Source organism: Macaca nemestrina, chromosome 11, assembly GCF_043159975.1.
Source record: "Macaca nemestrina isolate mMacNem1 chromosome 11, mMacNem.hap1, whole genome shotgun sequence".
Taxonomy (NCBI): Eukaryota; Metazoa; Chordata; class Mammalia; order Primates; family Cercopithecidae; genus Macaca; species Macaca nemestrina.
This window is the reverse complement of record NC_092135.1, coordinates 3,805,308-3,818,981: the sequence shown is the minus strand read 5'-3', so window position 1 is coordinate 3,818,981 and position 13,674 is coordinate 3,805,308. Positions and strand designations below refer to the sequence as shown.

General features: G+C 58.0%; 1 protein-coding gene across 28 annotated transcripts in view; it reads right to left on the bottom strand.

Annotated features, from left to right (window-relative positions):
- LOC105492432 (bridging integrator 1) overlaps window positions 1–13,674 on the bottom strand; it is a 59,323-nt gene that overhangs the window by 33,402 nt on the left and 12,247 nt on the right. The window contains exon 1 of one of the 28 annotated variants that reach the window (XM_024796225.2): window positions 815–1,049. The exons of 26 other annotated variants lie outside the window; for them this stretch is intronic. In XM_024796225.2, coding sequence (XP_024651993.1) covers window positions 815–826 — 12 coding nt within the window. In that variant the 5' untranslated portion in view covers window positions 827–1,049. Of the gene's footprint in view, window positions 1–814; window positions 1,050–13,674 lie in introns of those variants that run through there. One more of the 28 variants, XM_011759531.3, reaches the window with a different exon arrangement.

Below are 13,674 nucleotides of genomic sequence, written 5' to 3'. Positions count from 1 at the left end.
AAGGCCCTGGCATCAGCCACTCCCTGTGGGTACAGGGAGTCCTGCCACCCTCACAACAGCCCCCGCGTGGCAGGCAAGGCCCTGACCCACAGCGTGAGTCATGGGGCACAGTCAGTGCACGGCCACCGAACCCAGAGGGAGGAAGGGCGCCCAGGCCTGTCTTGTTTGAGCCAGGAGCAGCTCACCACATACAGCACCCACCCACCATGCACGCACTTCAAGTCACCAGGGCCACCTCCTCAGAAGGGAAGTGTCCTCATCTCCATGTGACAGATGGCAGGTGAGCACAAACAAATCAGGACACAGCCTGACACCGTCCAGGCAGGAGGGGCCAGGAGTTCCAGCCGCCACAGTGAGGAGGGCCGGGTCTTCGGGCTCACCCGGCTGGGCCCCAGCAGCCCCTCCTGGGGTCTCTGATCCCTCCGTCGGCCCCAGAGACCAGTGGGACCCCGGCACTTGTGGGACGCACACCCACAGTCTGAATGGCATAGCCCAGGGCAGGGGATAAGCACTTCCCTGGGCCGTGAGAAGGACCAGCCCAGGGGCCCAGGAGGAAAGCCCAGGGGAGGAGGGGTGAGGGCCACATTCCCAGCCACTCTGGTCCTGGCCAGGGCCAGGCAGAAAGCTAGGGGCTCCTCCACCAGCCAGCGGCACCCCTTGTCCCTGCTGCGGCTGGAGGCATCTCAGTGGCTGCAGAGTTCCCAACACCCCACCCCAGCCACACACATGGAAGGGGGGCCTCATCCAGCAAATCTCCCTCCCAGGCACCCACCCACCAGCTGCTGAGACCCCAGAAAATGCATAAGGCCCTCACCTTCCGCATCATCTCCTCCCCACTTGCCTGCAGAGGAAGGGCGGGCTGAGTAGTGAGCCCCGTCTCGCCCCTTCCTCCCAGCAGAGCCTGCGGTTAGGGGCCACAGGGACAGGATGCACACCCTGCCGCCCTGGCGTTCTCACACCGAGGCTCCCCAGGCAGGCAGACACAGACAGAGGACGGGAGGGCGGGCAGGGGGAAGGCCACTGTCAGATACCCGGCCAGGCTTTCCCTGGGCCCAGTCCCAAGGGAGACACCCCAAGAGGCGAAAGAGAGGGCCCCTAGAACAGGACAAAGGCGATACTTCCCCCAACCCCCGCCCCCCACCTCTGGGTCCAGGCTCGCTCCCTGATTCCTGGGAGCTGTCCCTCTGTCAATCTCTCCTCGCCCCTCCTCCTCCACCCTCTCCCACACACAGCTCGGGTCAGCCAAGCTGGGGAGCTGTGGCTGATGACACAGGACTGGTCTTGGGGGTCTTTCTGCCCTGGTGCTCCAGGGGCCCCTGCAGGGGATACAGAGGGCAGGACGGCCAGCTGAAGGCTTCCCTGGTCACAAGCTCTGAGGTCTTGCAGGGACTCAGCTGGAGATGCCAGGGACATCGTAGGCCAAGTCTGCACCGAGACCAGGGTTGGTGTGGGCAGGCCGTGGTGGGCACCCAGGCAGGGGAAGGGATACAAGGCCCTCCACCTCCCCTCTCCTGCCCCGAGAGGCTGCCTGCTGTCTGGCACATCAGGCTGGGGTGGCAGTGGTGAAAGGGGTACAAGGGGAGTATTAAACTCCCAGGGGCAGAGGGAGCCAGTCTGAGGACAGTCCTGCAGACCCCATAGTCACCTAGTTCCCCAGCACATAACCCTCCTCCAAGCCCATCTCTCAAATGCGAGCTGCCCCTGCATCCAGACACACGGGACCCCGTCTCCCGGCTCTGCTCACACCTCCCCATCCCCACTCTGACAGTGGAGCCGCCTAAGCCTGCTCCACACCTCCAGTTGGAGGGTCTCGGTGGCCTCCAACAATCTAGGCCTCCATGCAGGAGGCCGCAGCAGCCCCAGCGAGAGAGCAGAGGGAGGAAAAGAGGTTCTCAGCCCACCACTCACCTCCACATCTCATGTGAACCTCCCACCTCCTTATTTGCAAAGTATAAACCTCAAAGAATGTGGAGAGGATACTATAGGGACTATCCTCTACCCTTCGCCCAGATTCGCAATCAACTGTTACCACTTGGTCACATTCATTTGCTTTTTTCTTTCTTTCCTTTTTATTATTTATTTATTTATTTATTTATTTATTTATTTATTTATTTTGCTTTTCTCTTTTCTTGCTATGTTGCCCAAGCTAGAGTACGTGGCTCAATCACGACTCACAGCAGCCTAGACTTCCTGGGTTTAAACGATCCACCCATCTCAGTGTCCCGAGTAGCTGGGACTACAGGCCACTGCGCCTAGCTAGTATTTTTAGTTTTTGTAGAGACGGGACCTCACTATGTTGCCCAGGCTAGTCTCGAAGTCCTAGCCTCAAGTGATCCTCCTGCCTCAGCCCCCACAAAGTGCTGGGATTGCAGGTACGAGCCACCGCGCCCAGTCACTCTTCTCTCATATAAACAGTTCCTGCATTTGTATATTTGCCCAGCCAACGGAAGGTAAGCAGCGGAACGGTCACTGGGATGACCTTCACTCCAGAATACTTCACCCCTAAATACTCCAACAGGTTTCCTAAGAACAAGAACACGCTCTGAAATGCCCATGATACCATGAGCACCCCCAGTACGTCCAATATGTATTTTAAAATACCATCTAACACACGGTCCACATTCAAATATCCTTGGGTGTCCCCCAAATGCTCTTTGTGTCTGGGTCTAGGATCCAACTGTGGCTCACATATTGCTTCTGGTTATCGGGTCTCTCGTTCCTTAAGTCCACAATATTCCCCGTATGCCTATTTATCAATGCTATCCTTTTTTATTTTTTTCTTTCGCGATACTGGTATCTTTTTAAGAGTGCAAACCAATCGCCTAGAGGATGCCCCACACTCTGGGTCCACCTGATTGTTTCCTTGTGAGGAAGTTCAGGTTAAACGCTGCTTTGGCGAGAGTCCTGCAGGGGGAGGCTGAGCCTTCCGACCACATTACAGCTGTGTTAAGCTCCACCGCTGGGCCTGAGTCGTGTTTGCCGGGTCTCTTGGAAAGAAAGGTCACTTTTCTCTTAGTCATCTGCAGGGCAATCACGGTCACTGTGGCAAGGCAAAAAGTTGTTGAACTTTTTGCACACCGCCTTTACTATCCATCATTCTTTGCTGTTCAGTGTGAGGTCTGTGGGCAGCTGCATCACAGTCTTCCGAGAGCCTGGGGGAGAGGAAAAACTGCAGACCTGCTGAACCAGAGTGTCCCCTTTAACACGTCCCTCTGGCGCACCATATGCGCGGTGAAGTCTGAGAAGCACTGCAATATCATCTTGGCTGGAACCCGCTGTTACCCAGTCTCCTCCACGTGACCCGGCATTCCACAAAGACGAGCTTCCCCTAGTCTCGCCTTTGTGAGGAGGGCGGTGAGGATATCGTGAGTCCTTCGTTGTGCGTTCATTATTCATTCTGATGCTCATACGTCCCAAGTGCAACCAGTGGGAGGTTTTGGACACGTCCTCATTCGTCTGCGGGCGCTTCCTTACTTTCTGGCACTAGCAGATGCTCCAGGCTCAGCCTGCACTGTCCCTGCCCCAGCCCTGGAATCAGCCATTACTCCAAGGAGCCCCGATTTCCTTTAGTGGAGAGGCGTGCTCATCGCTCTTAGGCATTTCACCTTTCCATCGTGCTCAGAGCCGCAGATTATTACCCCTACTTTAGAGATAAGAAAGGAAAGGCTGAGGCACTAAAGGATTTGGCTCTGCAGCTAAGCAGCAGCAGAGATCAGATTCTGTGGCTTGTGGTGGCGGCGAACAAGCATCATCACTCAGGTCTGTCTGCTTCAAGAAGTGGGAAAGGAGACAGACCCATGTTGTAGCAGCTGCCCTCTGAGTCCACCGCAGTGTTCCTTCGGAGCCCACACTGCCTGTGGGCTGTGGCACCTGCCCCAGGCTGGTGATTGCACAAGGGGCAGCTTCCTGGTCTCAGCCAGCCCAGGGAAACTCTCTCCTTCCTCAGAACCCAGTGAAGTCACATGTACAGAGGTGTCGGCAGCTCTGCCACTTCAGAGCAGCAGTGCTTAACCCAGAAGCTAGCACTCTCCTGGTGACGACTGAGGCCTTGTTCTCCCCACCCGCCCCCCGTCCATCCCTGCCAGAGCTGCTGCTGCACCCTCAGGCTGGGAGGGGAGGGCACCCAGACATGCAGCCAAGGACAGAGGGGCTAGAATGAGGGTCCCAGACTCCCTGAGAAAGCTACAGGCAGCTGGACCCCTTGCAGCAGCCCCAGCTGTGGCTGCAAAGGGGAGAAGTGACCCAGGTTCCTGCTGAGGAGCACAGCCCAGGGACACCGGGAAGTGAGTCCCAGGAAGCAAGCCCAGAACACACAGCACACTTCGGAGTGGCTAGCCACCCTTCAGGCTATGCCTTCCAACTTCTCAAAGGCACGACTTTATAGATAAGTGCATTCCATTAGGAGGCCAGAATGCTCCCCGGCCCTCAGAGCTCCACACAGCAAAGCAAGCTCGGCCGTGTACACGCAGCAGGCGCCCCAGCGTGAGATGACGCCCACACACGCTCACGCACACCCTCCCTGGCACAGCCACCTGTTCACGGCCCTCCAGTCGCTCCTAGGCACAGTAGGAAGGTGGGGGAACCACGAAGAAGCAAGAGGCAGAGGGAGGCCGGGGAGAGCCCATAATGAGGAAGGAGCCGGAAAGAAAACCAGAGATGGGGAAACCAAGAGCGAGCCCAGGGCAGCAAGACGCACCCCCACCAGGAAGGGCCCAGCACCTCTGGGGGAATGGGGTCCTCCCCCTCAGCTCACACTCTCAGGGCTGCTCCGAAAGGGGGACCTGAGCCAGGCCTCAGCCCCCTTCCCTGGCTCCTCTGTGCCCCCGTACCTGGGGCCTCCACGTCCCCCGGGCTGGATATGAGGTGGTGGCAGGAGGGGCTGGCTTTGGGGACAGGCGTCTGTCAACTTGCCTTCCCTTGAGGGAGATGCTGCCAGCTCGGTTCTCACTCCAGAGAGGACCCCTTCCCCATTCCTTCCCTGTGGAGCCCAGTTGAGGGCCCCACATGTGCCCCTCCAGGTAAGCTCCACAAAGCTCGTAGCGTAAAGCATGACCACCAGGTAATCTCTCCTCCAAGAATTCACCTTGGGGCGCCCACCACCCTTGAACCCCCTCCCCGTTGGGCTCATATCCCTAGGCCACCCTGAGGGGGCAACTCTTGGTCCCATTTTATAGATGAAGAAACCGAGGGTCAGGGAGGTCACTCAGCTAATGAACAGTAGAGCCAGGATGCCACACCTGATCAATTCCAAAGCCCAGACTCAACTTTTGACTCCCAAACTGGGGCACATAGACCCTGGGGGGAGGGGGTGGTGTGTCTGGAGCTTGCTGAATTAGATTCACACTCCATCTTGCTTTGATCCAAAGATCGAACTGGTAAAGAAAACATTTTTGTGACATAACAAACACAGACAGTTTGTGGATTAGAATGCAAAGCTGACAAATATTTTCGCTATGAAATACAAAACCGGGAGGACGTTCCTCCCAGGAAGGCCTGGCCTTGCCCCAACGTGTTGATCCATCTATTTTTTTTAGACAGAGTCTTGCTCTGTTGCCCAGGCTGGAGTGCAGTGGTGCAATCTCGGATCGCCACAACCTCCACCTCCCAGATTCAAGCTATTCTCCTGCCTCGGCCTCCAGAGTAGCTGGGACTACAGGTGCACGTCACCACGCCTGGCTAGTTTTTGTATTTTTAGTAGAGATGGGGGTGTCACCGTGCTGGCCAGGCTGGTTTCGAACTCCTGACCTCGTGATCCGCCCACCTCGACCTCCCAAAGTGCTGGGATTATAGGCATGAGCCACGGCGCCCGGCCAGTGATCCATCTTTTTCACAAGTCCCTGACCCCCAGGAAGCCCCTGGCCTCGCCCCCACGTGGCGATCCACCTTTTTGACAAGCCCCCATGCTCCGTCCCCGACACCCGTCCACGAAGACTCATCACGCTTTTCCGTGGTGGCCTGCTCAGAACGGCTGACTGAGGAAGCTGCCTGGCCTCTCTCGGGAGGCTGTCACCCTAAAATCATCATCTCCTTCCTCTTTTTGGTGATTTTCCCTTTCCTTTGTGAAATACTGGTGAGAGCAAAAAGTGGTGCTGGGTGTTCTCTTTTACATCCTTAACTGACAAGAAAAACTTGACCAATTACGTCAGCCCTACAACAATGCCTTGCTGGTCAAAAACGAAAACCCAGAGAGCCCTTCCAGCCCGGCTGGCCCCCTGGAAGTCCTTTCTGCATAAGAGCCGGCAGCCCGGGCCTGCCCCTGAGAAAGATGGGGAGGGAAGGGGAAGTGGCAGGGCCTCCTCCACCACACTCATCTCTGCAGCTGGAAGCGAAGGCTCTCGCCCCAGAGGAGTGTCCAGTTGACTCCAGGCCAGGAAGGCCCCCTCCCCGTCCTTTCTCTCATCCCTCTCAGGGTGCCTGAAATTCCAGCTGGTTCTGTAGATAAGTCTGTGGACTGCAGCCAGGATGGTACCACGTGGACCCCAGAGGAAGCCAGGGTGGGCTGCGGTGGCCTGGGGAGCCCAGAGCAGAGCACACAGCACAAGTGGAGGCAGCAGGGGCCAGAGTCAGGTCGGGAGGGGCTGGGGTGAGCACACTCAGAGTGACCAGTGGGGCTGGACCAGCCAAGGGCAGTGCAGGACGGATGGCAGAGCAGGAACCGCTCATCCAAAGACCATGTGTGCTCAAAATTCCACCAGGGGAGGCAGGTGTTTCACAGTGAGGAAACCGAGACTCCCATGTCAGTAAGCAATGAGCTGGAATCCACACGCGGCCCACCGGTCCCAAGCCCATGGCTTTTATCAGCCACCCCACCACCTTCCACTCAGGAGGGCTGGAGGACCCCCTGAATCATGACTGGCTCTCCTCCCCTCGGGACCGTCCACCAAGCTGAGTCCATTCTTAGCCATCAGCAGAACCAGGTGTCCACCAGCAAATACAGGAGTTTCTAGAAGGGTTAGGCCCACCCAGACCACCATCGAGCACCCAGGCCTCCCTCTCCAGCTTCTTCCCCACCCAGCCACCAGCCCCTCCACTGTGAGGAGTCCCGCCCCGGAGCTGGGACGTGGCCTCTCGGCTGTGGAGGCTGGTGGCTGCGGTGGTCACACTGTGGGTGAGCTGGCCAGACGCAGGAGGGATCTTCTAACAACTCAGTTCCTTGAGAACAGGACAGGCGCAGAACCAGGGCCTCCCCTGCCAACTCCCACCCAAAGATGAAGGCGGCTTCCCCTTCTGCGCTCTGACCTCACAACAGGCATTTGGAGACTCAGCAACGTGCCCTGGTGGCCGTGTGCCTGGCCCTGCTCTATGGGGAGCCACGCAAGGTCTGTGCCCTGGAGGAGCCAACGCTCTAGGAGGGAGGCAATGTTGAAAGGTGCTGTGAGCCTCCCAACAAAAATGCAGCGGGGGGTGGGTGTGGTGGTTCCTGTTTGTAATCCCAGCACTTTGGGAGGCTGAGGGGGCCAGATCGCCTAAGGTCAGGAGTTCCAGATCAGCCTGGGTAACATAGTGAGATCCCACCCCTACCAAAAATAGTTTTTAATTAGCTGAGTGTGATGGTGTGCATCTATAGTCCTAGCTACTGGGGAGGCTAGGGCAGGAGGATGGCTTCAGTTCAGGAGTTCAAAAAATGCAGTGATCCAGGACCACACCATTGCACTCCAGCCGGGATGACAGAGCAAGACCCTATCTCTTAAAAAAAAAAAAAAAAAAAAAAAAGGCAGCAGAGCACTGAAGGGCTGGGGGTGAGGGGAGAGGGCGGCTGCTGTTAGGAAGGAACTCGGGGAAGTGACAGCTGAGCAGAGACCTGAGGAAGGAGCGAGACACCAGGCTGGAAAGGAAGAAGGAAGAAGGTAGAGCTCACCAGGCCGAGGACGCAGTGAGTGCAAAGGCCCTGAGATGGACGGGGGGAACACCAAAGGACAGCAAAGCCGGCGTGGCTGAGAGTGGCAGGGGGCAGGGAGGACCAGGAGGCCCTGAAGCACCAGGTGCCAGGCTTCATGCTGAGCCCTTGGGCATGATTCCATAGCCTCATGGTGGACCCCTCCATAACCTCATGAAGGAAATACTATTCTATGTTCACTTTGCAGGTGAGGAAGCTGAGGCACAGCCTAACCGACTCCCCAGGGCCATGCAGCCAGACCCAGGATCCCAACCACAGGCCTGGGTCCAGTGGTGAGAAGCTTTAACCGCTGCATATGCAGCCTCGGCCGCCAGGACTACGGAGGCCCCGGAAGACTCTGGCCCTTAAAATCCAGCATGGAACGTGGAACCCTGGAAAGCTCTGAGCCAAGCCTTGATTTTGCAGCCTGCAAAGCTCCCAGGCTGCCACATGTGCAGATTTCAGGAGCACAGTGGGCAGGGCGCCTGTTCAGAAGCTGACTGCACTGACCCAGGTGGGACGCAAGGACACTCTGTGACCTGGGCTATGAGAGGGAAGGGACGGTCATCACCCCAGATGGGGACATGTGTTGGGGTAACAGCTGGGGGTCACAGTGAGTTTGCAGTGCCCAGAGATGTCCAGGAGGAAGGCGGGTACACAATGGCCAGGAACGCTGGGGTGAACTGGACACACCCCACTGTCAGGTTTCTATCACGCCCCGGCCCCACCCACCTGCCCCTCAATCCCTCCCACTGCCCACTCTGGATGACCAGCTCAAGGCGTTTAGTCTGGGCAGCTGGCCAGGGACCCCTTCTGGTAGGAGACGCTGCTGGGGCAAGAGGTGCAGGGAGCAGGCCCGGGCTGTGCAGCCCCGGGCAGGTAAGCTCAACTCCCTGACCTACTGGGTCTCATCACTTAGTCACAGCCAAGAACTCCCTCAAGGGTGTTTAAGGGTGAAGTATGATCAGGTACGAGGGCCCTGCAGAGCCACTGGCACTGGATTCCCCCAATGCCCCCCACCCAGGGCTGAAAGTTCCTGCCGTCTTCCCACCCTAGCCCCCAATGCCCTACTCCCCCGACCCCCAGCCCACACTAGCCTTCCCCGCACCTGCCGCCCGGTGCACCTGCTCCTGCGGCTCACAGTCCACTGCAGCATGGCCAGTTCCTTGGAACAGCACATACCAACCACCCACCTTCCTCTCTCCAGTCAAGCTCCCCTCTGCAGTCTCCTTGCCTGCAGCTCTCTAGGGACCCTGCGAGCCACCCCATTACCCTGGGCCCCTTCAGGAAAAGGGTAAACCAATAAAAGGCCCTATGGAAATCAACCAAACAGCTGAAGATCGTGGCCATCCCAGCAACGCCAGCCTGGTGCAACCCGCTGTGTGGCCACATGAGGAGCCCTGACAGGCCTTGCCACTACTCCACATCCCAGTGCCACCCCCGCAGGCCGGCAGCAAAGGCATGGCCGCGGGGCGTCAGTGACACAGGGCGACCCTCCACCACTTCAGTTGTACTGGGTGGGGCTCGCTGAGGACAGCCTGTCTCCACAGGCACGCACCCCACCCTTGGCCCCAGCCCTCCGCCCACCTGTCCCTCCACACAAGTGTGGGTGCTATTCTCAGCCCGGCTCCAGGACGCTGGCCATAAACACAGGGTGGAATCTGCTTCTCCAGCCCACCCGCCTCCCACCCTCATCACCTGCTTCCTGAGCTCAGTCGGGGAACAGCCTGTGCTGGGGAGGAGCAGAGCACCAGCCCAGCCCCAGCCAGGACACAGCTGTGGGTGGGGGGCGGTGACAGCTCCCAGCAACCAGGGCAGGGGAGGGGGAAGGTCTGGCCAGCACCCACCCGCCTTGGGGCCAAGTGAAGGTCTGAGCTGGGTGGGAGGGCAACCGACCATGGGTCACCACACACCCCCATAGTCTTCATTAGGAAACTCTGCCTCCCTAGCAATGCCAGACTATGCCGGCCCTTCACATCACCTCCTCCAGGCAGCCTTCCCCGACTCCACTCCAGGAACAGGGGCTGACTTATTCTTCTGGATGCCTTCAGGTTCTTACATATCTGTTCCTGTCTGAGAAGCTCAACCTAAACATGCAACCAGGCTATTCATTCCTTAATCAAAGTCCTCGGTTTCTACATCTATGACACTGGAACTAGTAAATGCCGCCTACGGGAGATATGTGTTTATCTCAAACACATCATAGGTATTACTTCAAACAGTACTGTTGTCAGTTCTGCTACGCAAAGGAGTGAATGCCCAGAGTCAGCTTTAGATAGCGCCCACCCAGAAGTGCCCACTGAGGTGCCAACAGGCACCCCATGCAACATAGTACTGAGGAGGGCTGCCCTCACCCCAGCCCCAGGGCACTCTCAGGCCTTCCTCTGCTCAGGGCTGTTCTAGGGGCTTCCCTGCCTCAGCCTGGCCTGTCCAGCACACCTTGCCGCTCCACACAAGTGTGGGTGCTGTTCTCAGCCACAGGGGTTCCCCCTCTTTGCAGATGCAAAAACAAAAGCCAAGGCTGGCAGGCTCTGAGTCCCAGAGAAGAGGAGGATGGACCTACTTCGAGTCCAAGGCTGTTTCCACTGTATTTGGCCCCAGAAGTAGGAAGCCAAGGCTGGAGGAAAGTTGGGGAGGAACCAGAAGGGGACGAGGTGTTTGATCAACAGGTAATCAGATCAAGAATAAGGGCTGGCTGGCCGGGCGTGGTGGTTCATGGCTATCTATAATCCCAGCACTTTGGGAGGCCAAGGTAGGAGGACTGATTGAGGCCAGGAGTTCAAGACCAACCTGGACAACATAAGGAAACCCCATTTCTACAAAAAAAGAATTTTTTTTTTTAATTAGCCAGGTGTGATGGCATGCACCTGTGGTCCCAGATACCTAGGAGGCTGAAGCAGGAGAATCGCTTGAGCCTAGAAGTTGGAGGCTGCAGCAAGCTATGATTGTGCCATTACACTCAGCCTGGGTGACAGAGCAAGATCCCATTTCAGAAAAACAACAAAAGAATAGGGGCTGGTGGGTGGGGGAAATGGAACGGGGAGCCAAAGGGAACAAGAACATGTGGAGGGAGTCACGTGGCTACCCCTGCCCTACCCCATGGCCCCTGCCTTTAGCCCTGCCCCCAGCCTTGCCCCTTCCCCAGGCTCTTGGTCCAGCTCTCCGCCTGGCCCCTACCCCCATGCCACCCTCCACCACACCCCTGCCTCCACCCCTACCCCCCGTCCCTGCCCCTGCCCCTGCCCCAGGCCCTGGCAGATGGAATGAATTCAGGGGAGCAGAGAGGCTCCGGGCTTCCTCCCCCAACCCTGCCCATCCTGTGCTGTGTGGTAAGAAGGAGCAGAATAAGATGAATGTGAAGGGCTAGAGGGACATGGATATGGGGGACAAAGGCACTGCGCCCTCCCCACCCGATGCAGGACGTCAGCACACAGTGGGACAGAAGTGGACATGGCCCAGCCCCACCCTAATGGGCTGTATGACTTCAGCAGGTGCCAACCCTCTCTGGGCATAATCCAGGTCCCACTGACCTTAGAGGGAGGTAACAGGAGCAACGGGGCCCAGAGGCGCTGACAGCTGCTCAGCAGGCCGCCCCGTGTGGGAGGCAGCGCTGCTCACTGAAGGCCTGAACAGCTGCCCGTAGTTCCTGGCACCACCAGGCTCAGCGCCGAGGCCGGCCACCAGCTCAGGGCCATGCTGCAGGGGGCAGCAAGGGCCTCCCACGGACCCGCAGCCCGGGCAGGTCACCACCCTTCCAGATGATGCGCCCTGCAGTCTCAGTCATCGTCTAGAAAGGTCCCCAGAGTGTGCCCAGGTCCCCTCACTAACACATCCAGGCCTCCTCCAACACAGTGCAGTGCGCTTGGGAAGGGGAGGCAGGGACCCCATGCAGGAGAGAGGACAGAGGTCCCAGAAGCCACAGCCCACGCCTGCACTCCCTGTGCCCGCAGGGAAGAGGAGCTCCTCCCGCACTGTCCCCTCCTCCCCAGGGCCTTCTCCACCAACAGCAGCACAGTTCAACAGTAAGGGGCTGAGCAGACAGACAGAGGGGCCACTCGCTCTAAATAAAAAAGAAAAAAGACCCCAGGAGGGAGCCAAAGGAGTGGGGTGCAGCCTGGGGGCCGCCCACAGATGCGAGGTCAGCCCCCGGCCAACCCCACGCTAGGGCTGTCCACAGAGAGAGGGGTCAGGGCGGGAGGGCTAAAGGGGAAGTGGGGGGGGTTACAGTATCACCTGGGGCCTGGCCCCCACCAGGCCCTGTCGGGGCTCAGAACACAGCACCCCATAGTGTGGTGCTGTGGCTGGCCACAGACTCTGAACAGAGGGCACGCAAAAGGCCTCAGAGGCAAGCTCTCCGTGACCTTCTCCCGCCCTTCTGTCTCTCTCCCTCCTTTTCCCTGCCCAGGTGAGTCATCAAAACTGGCATTTTTCTTTCCTAAGGTGAAGCATAAAGACCAAAACCCCTTTTCCCCAAAGCCAGCCATGAAACCCAGAAAGTTCGCTCTCTCCCACTCCCTTCACCCCTGAAGACCCTCATTCCACAGGGGTCCTGCACTCCATGTGGGAGAAAGGCACACAACACAGAGAGGCCGGAAAGAAGCCGAGCCGACAGGCCTTGCTGGGTTCCCCTCGGACTGTCACCATGAGGTCACACCCTTTGTCCCATCACATGTCTACACGGCTGTCCATTCCTCACCAACTCATGCCTGAAAACCGACAGTTCTCTCTGGGTCCTTGATCTTCACTGTTGAAGGCTCCCGTGTCATGTAAAATGTTGATTAAGGAAATGTGATGCTTTTCACTTGGAAACCTGTCTTTCGTTCCAGTGGTGTCAGCTGTAGCCCTTATGATGGGTGAAAAAGATATTACACATTTCCGCCCCTGCCGCTCTCTCTAAACAATCCCCTCCCCTTCCTTCCTTCCCAAGGCCTCAAGCCCTACCATCTGGATCCTGAGCTAGGCCTGGACTCCCTGGACTCCTCCAGTGCTGGGGGGCCCAGGCCTAGCCTCAGACGGGACGGCCCTAGAGGATACACACGGAGGGCATGGGTGCAGCTGGACACCCCCCACTGGCCTCAGGCTCTGCTCCCCATCCTGGAGCAGGGCTAGTCCACGAGCCGGCACCCCGACCTTCAGGGTCCTCGTGTGTGAAATGGAAACACCTGTTCTCCGTTTAATCCTCATGACAACCCTCCCACGCAGGACATTATCCCACCTCACAAAAGAGGACACTGAAGCTTGGAAGGGGAGTAACTTGTCCAAGGTCAAAGCATTTAGGAAGAGCAGAGCTGGGATTTGAACCCGGGGCTCTGAGACTTGAAAGTCATATTCTTTCCACCTGGCTGCATTGTGTAAGGTGCTTTGCAAAGCCTTATACAAAAGCTTTTATCCTCCAAAGCCTCACACGCCGATTTACTTGGCACTGTGTGCCTACTATGTGCCAGAAGCCAGGAACACAGGCACAATGGGTCCACCCTCCCCCTTCAGGACTGAGTCCAGCAGGCAGGGCTGTTAGCCCATTTTATGGAAGTCAAAAGGAGATGAGTAGGGAGAGCAGGAGCAGGAACCTGGGCGCTCCCGCTCCCTGCTAGCCAGGAGGCCAGTGCAGCGTGGGAGCTCCAGGTCCCTCTCTCCCTGCATGGCTTAGGCACACAGTCTGAGTACTGGAATGGCGCTGAGCCGACTGCAGACTGTGGGGGAGGCCTCCTTAGTCTCTCGCAGCGCAGCGGGCAGGGTGACCCGCAAGTGCAGTGGCACAAAGCCGGACACTGGCATCAGGTTCCGTCCTTGCTGTGAGC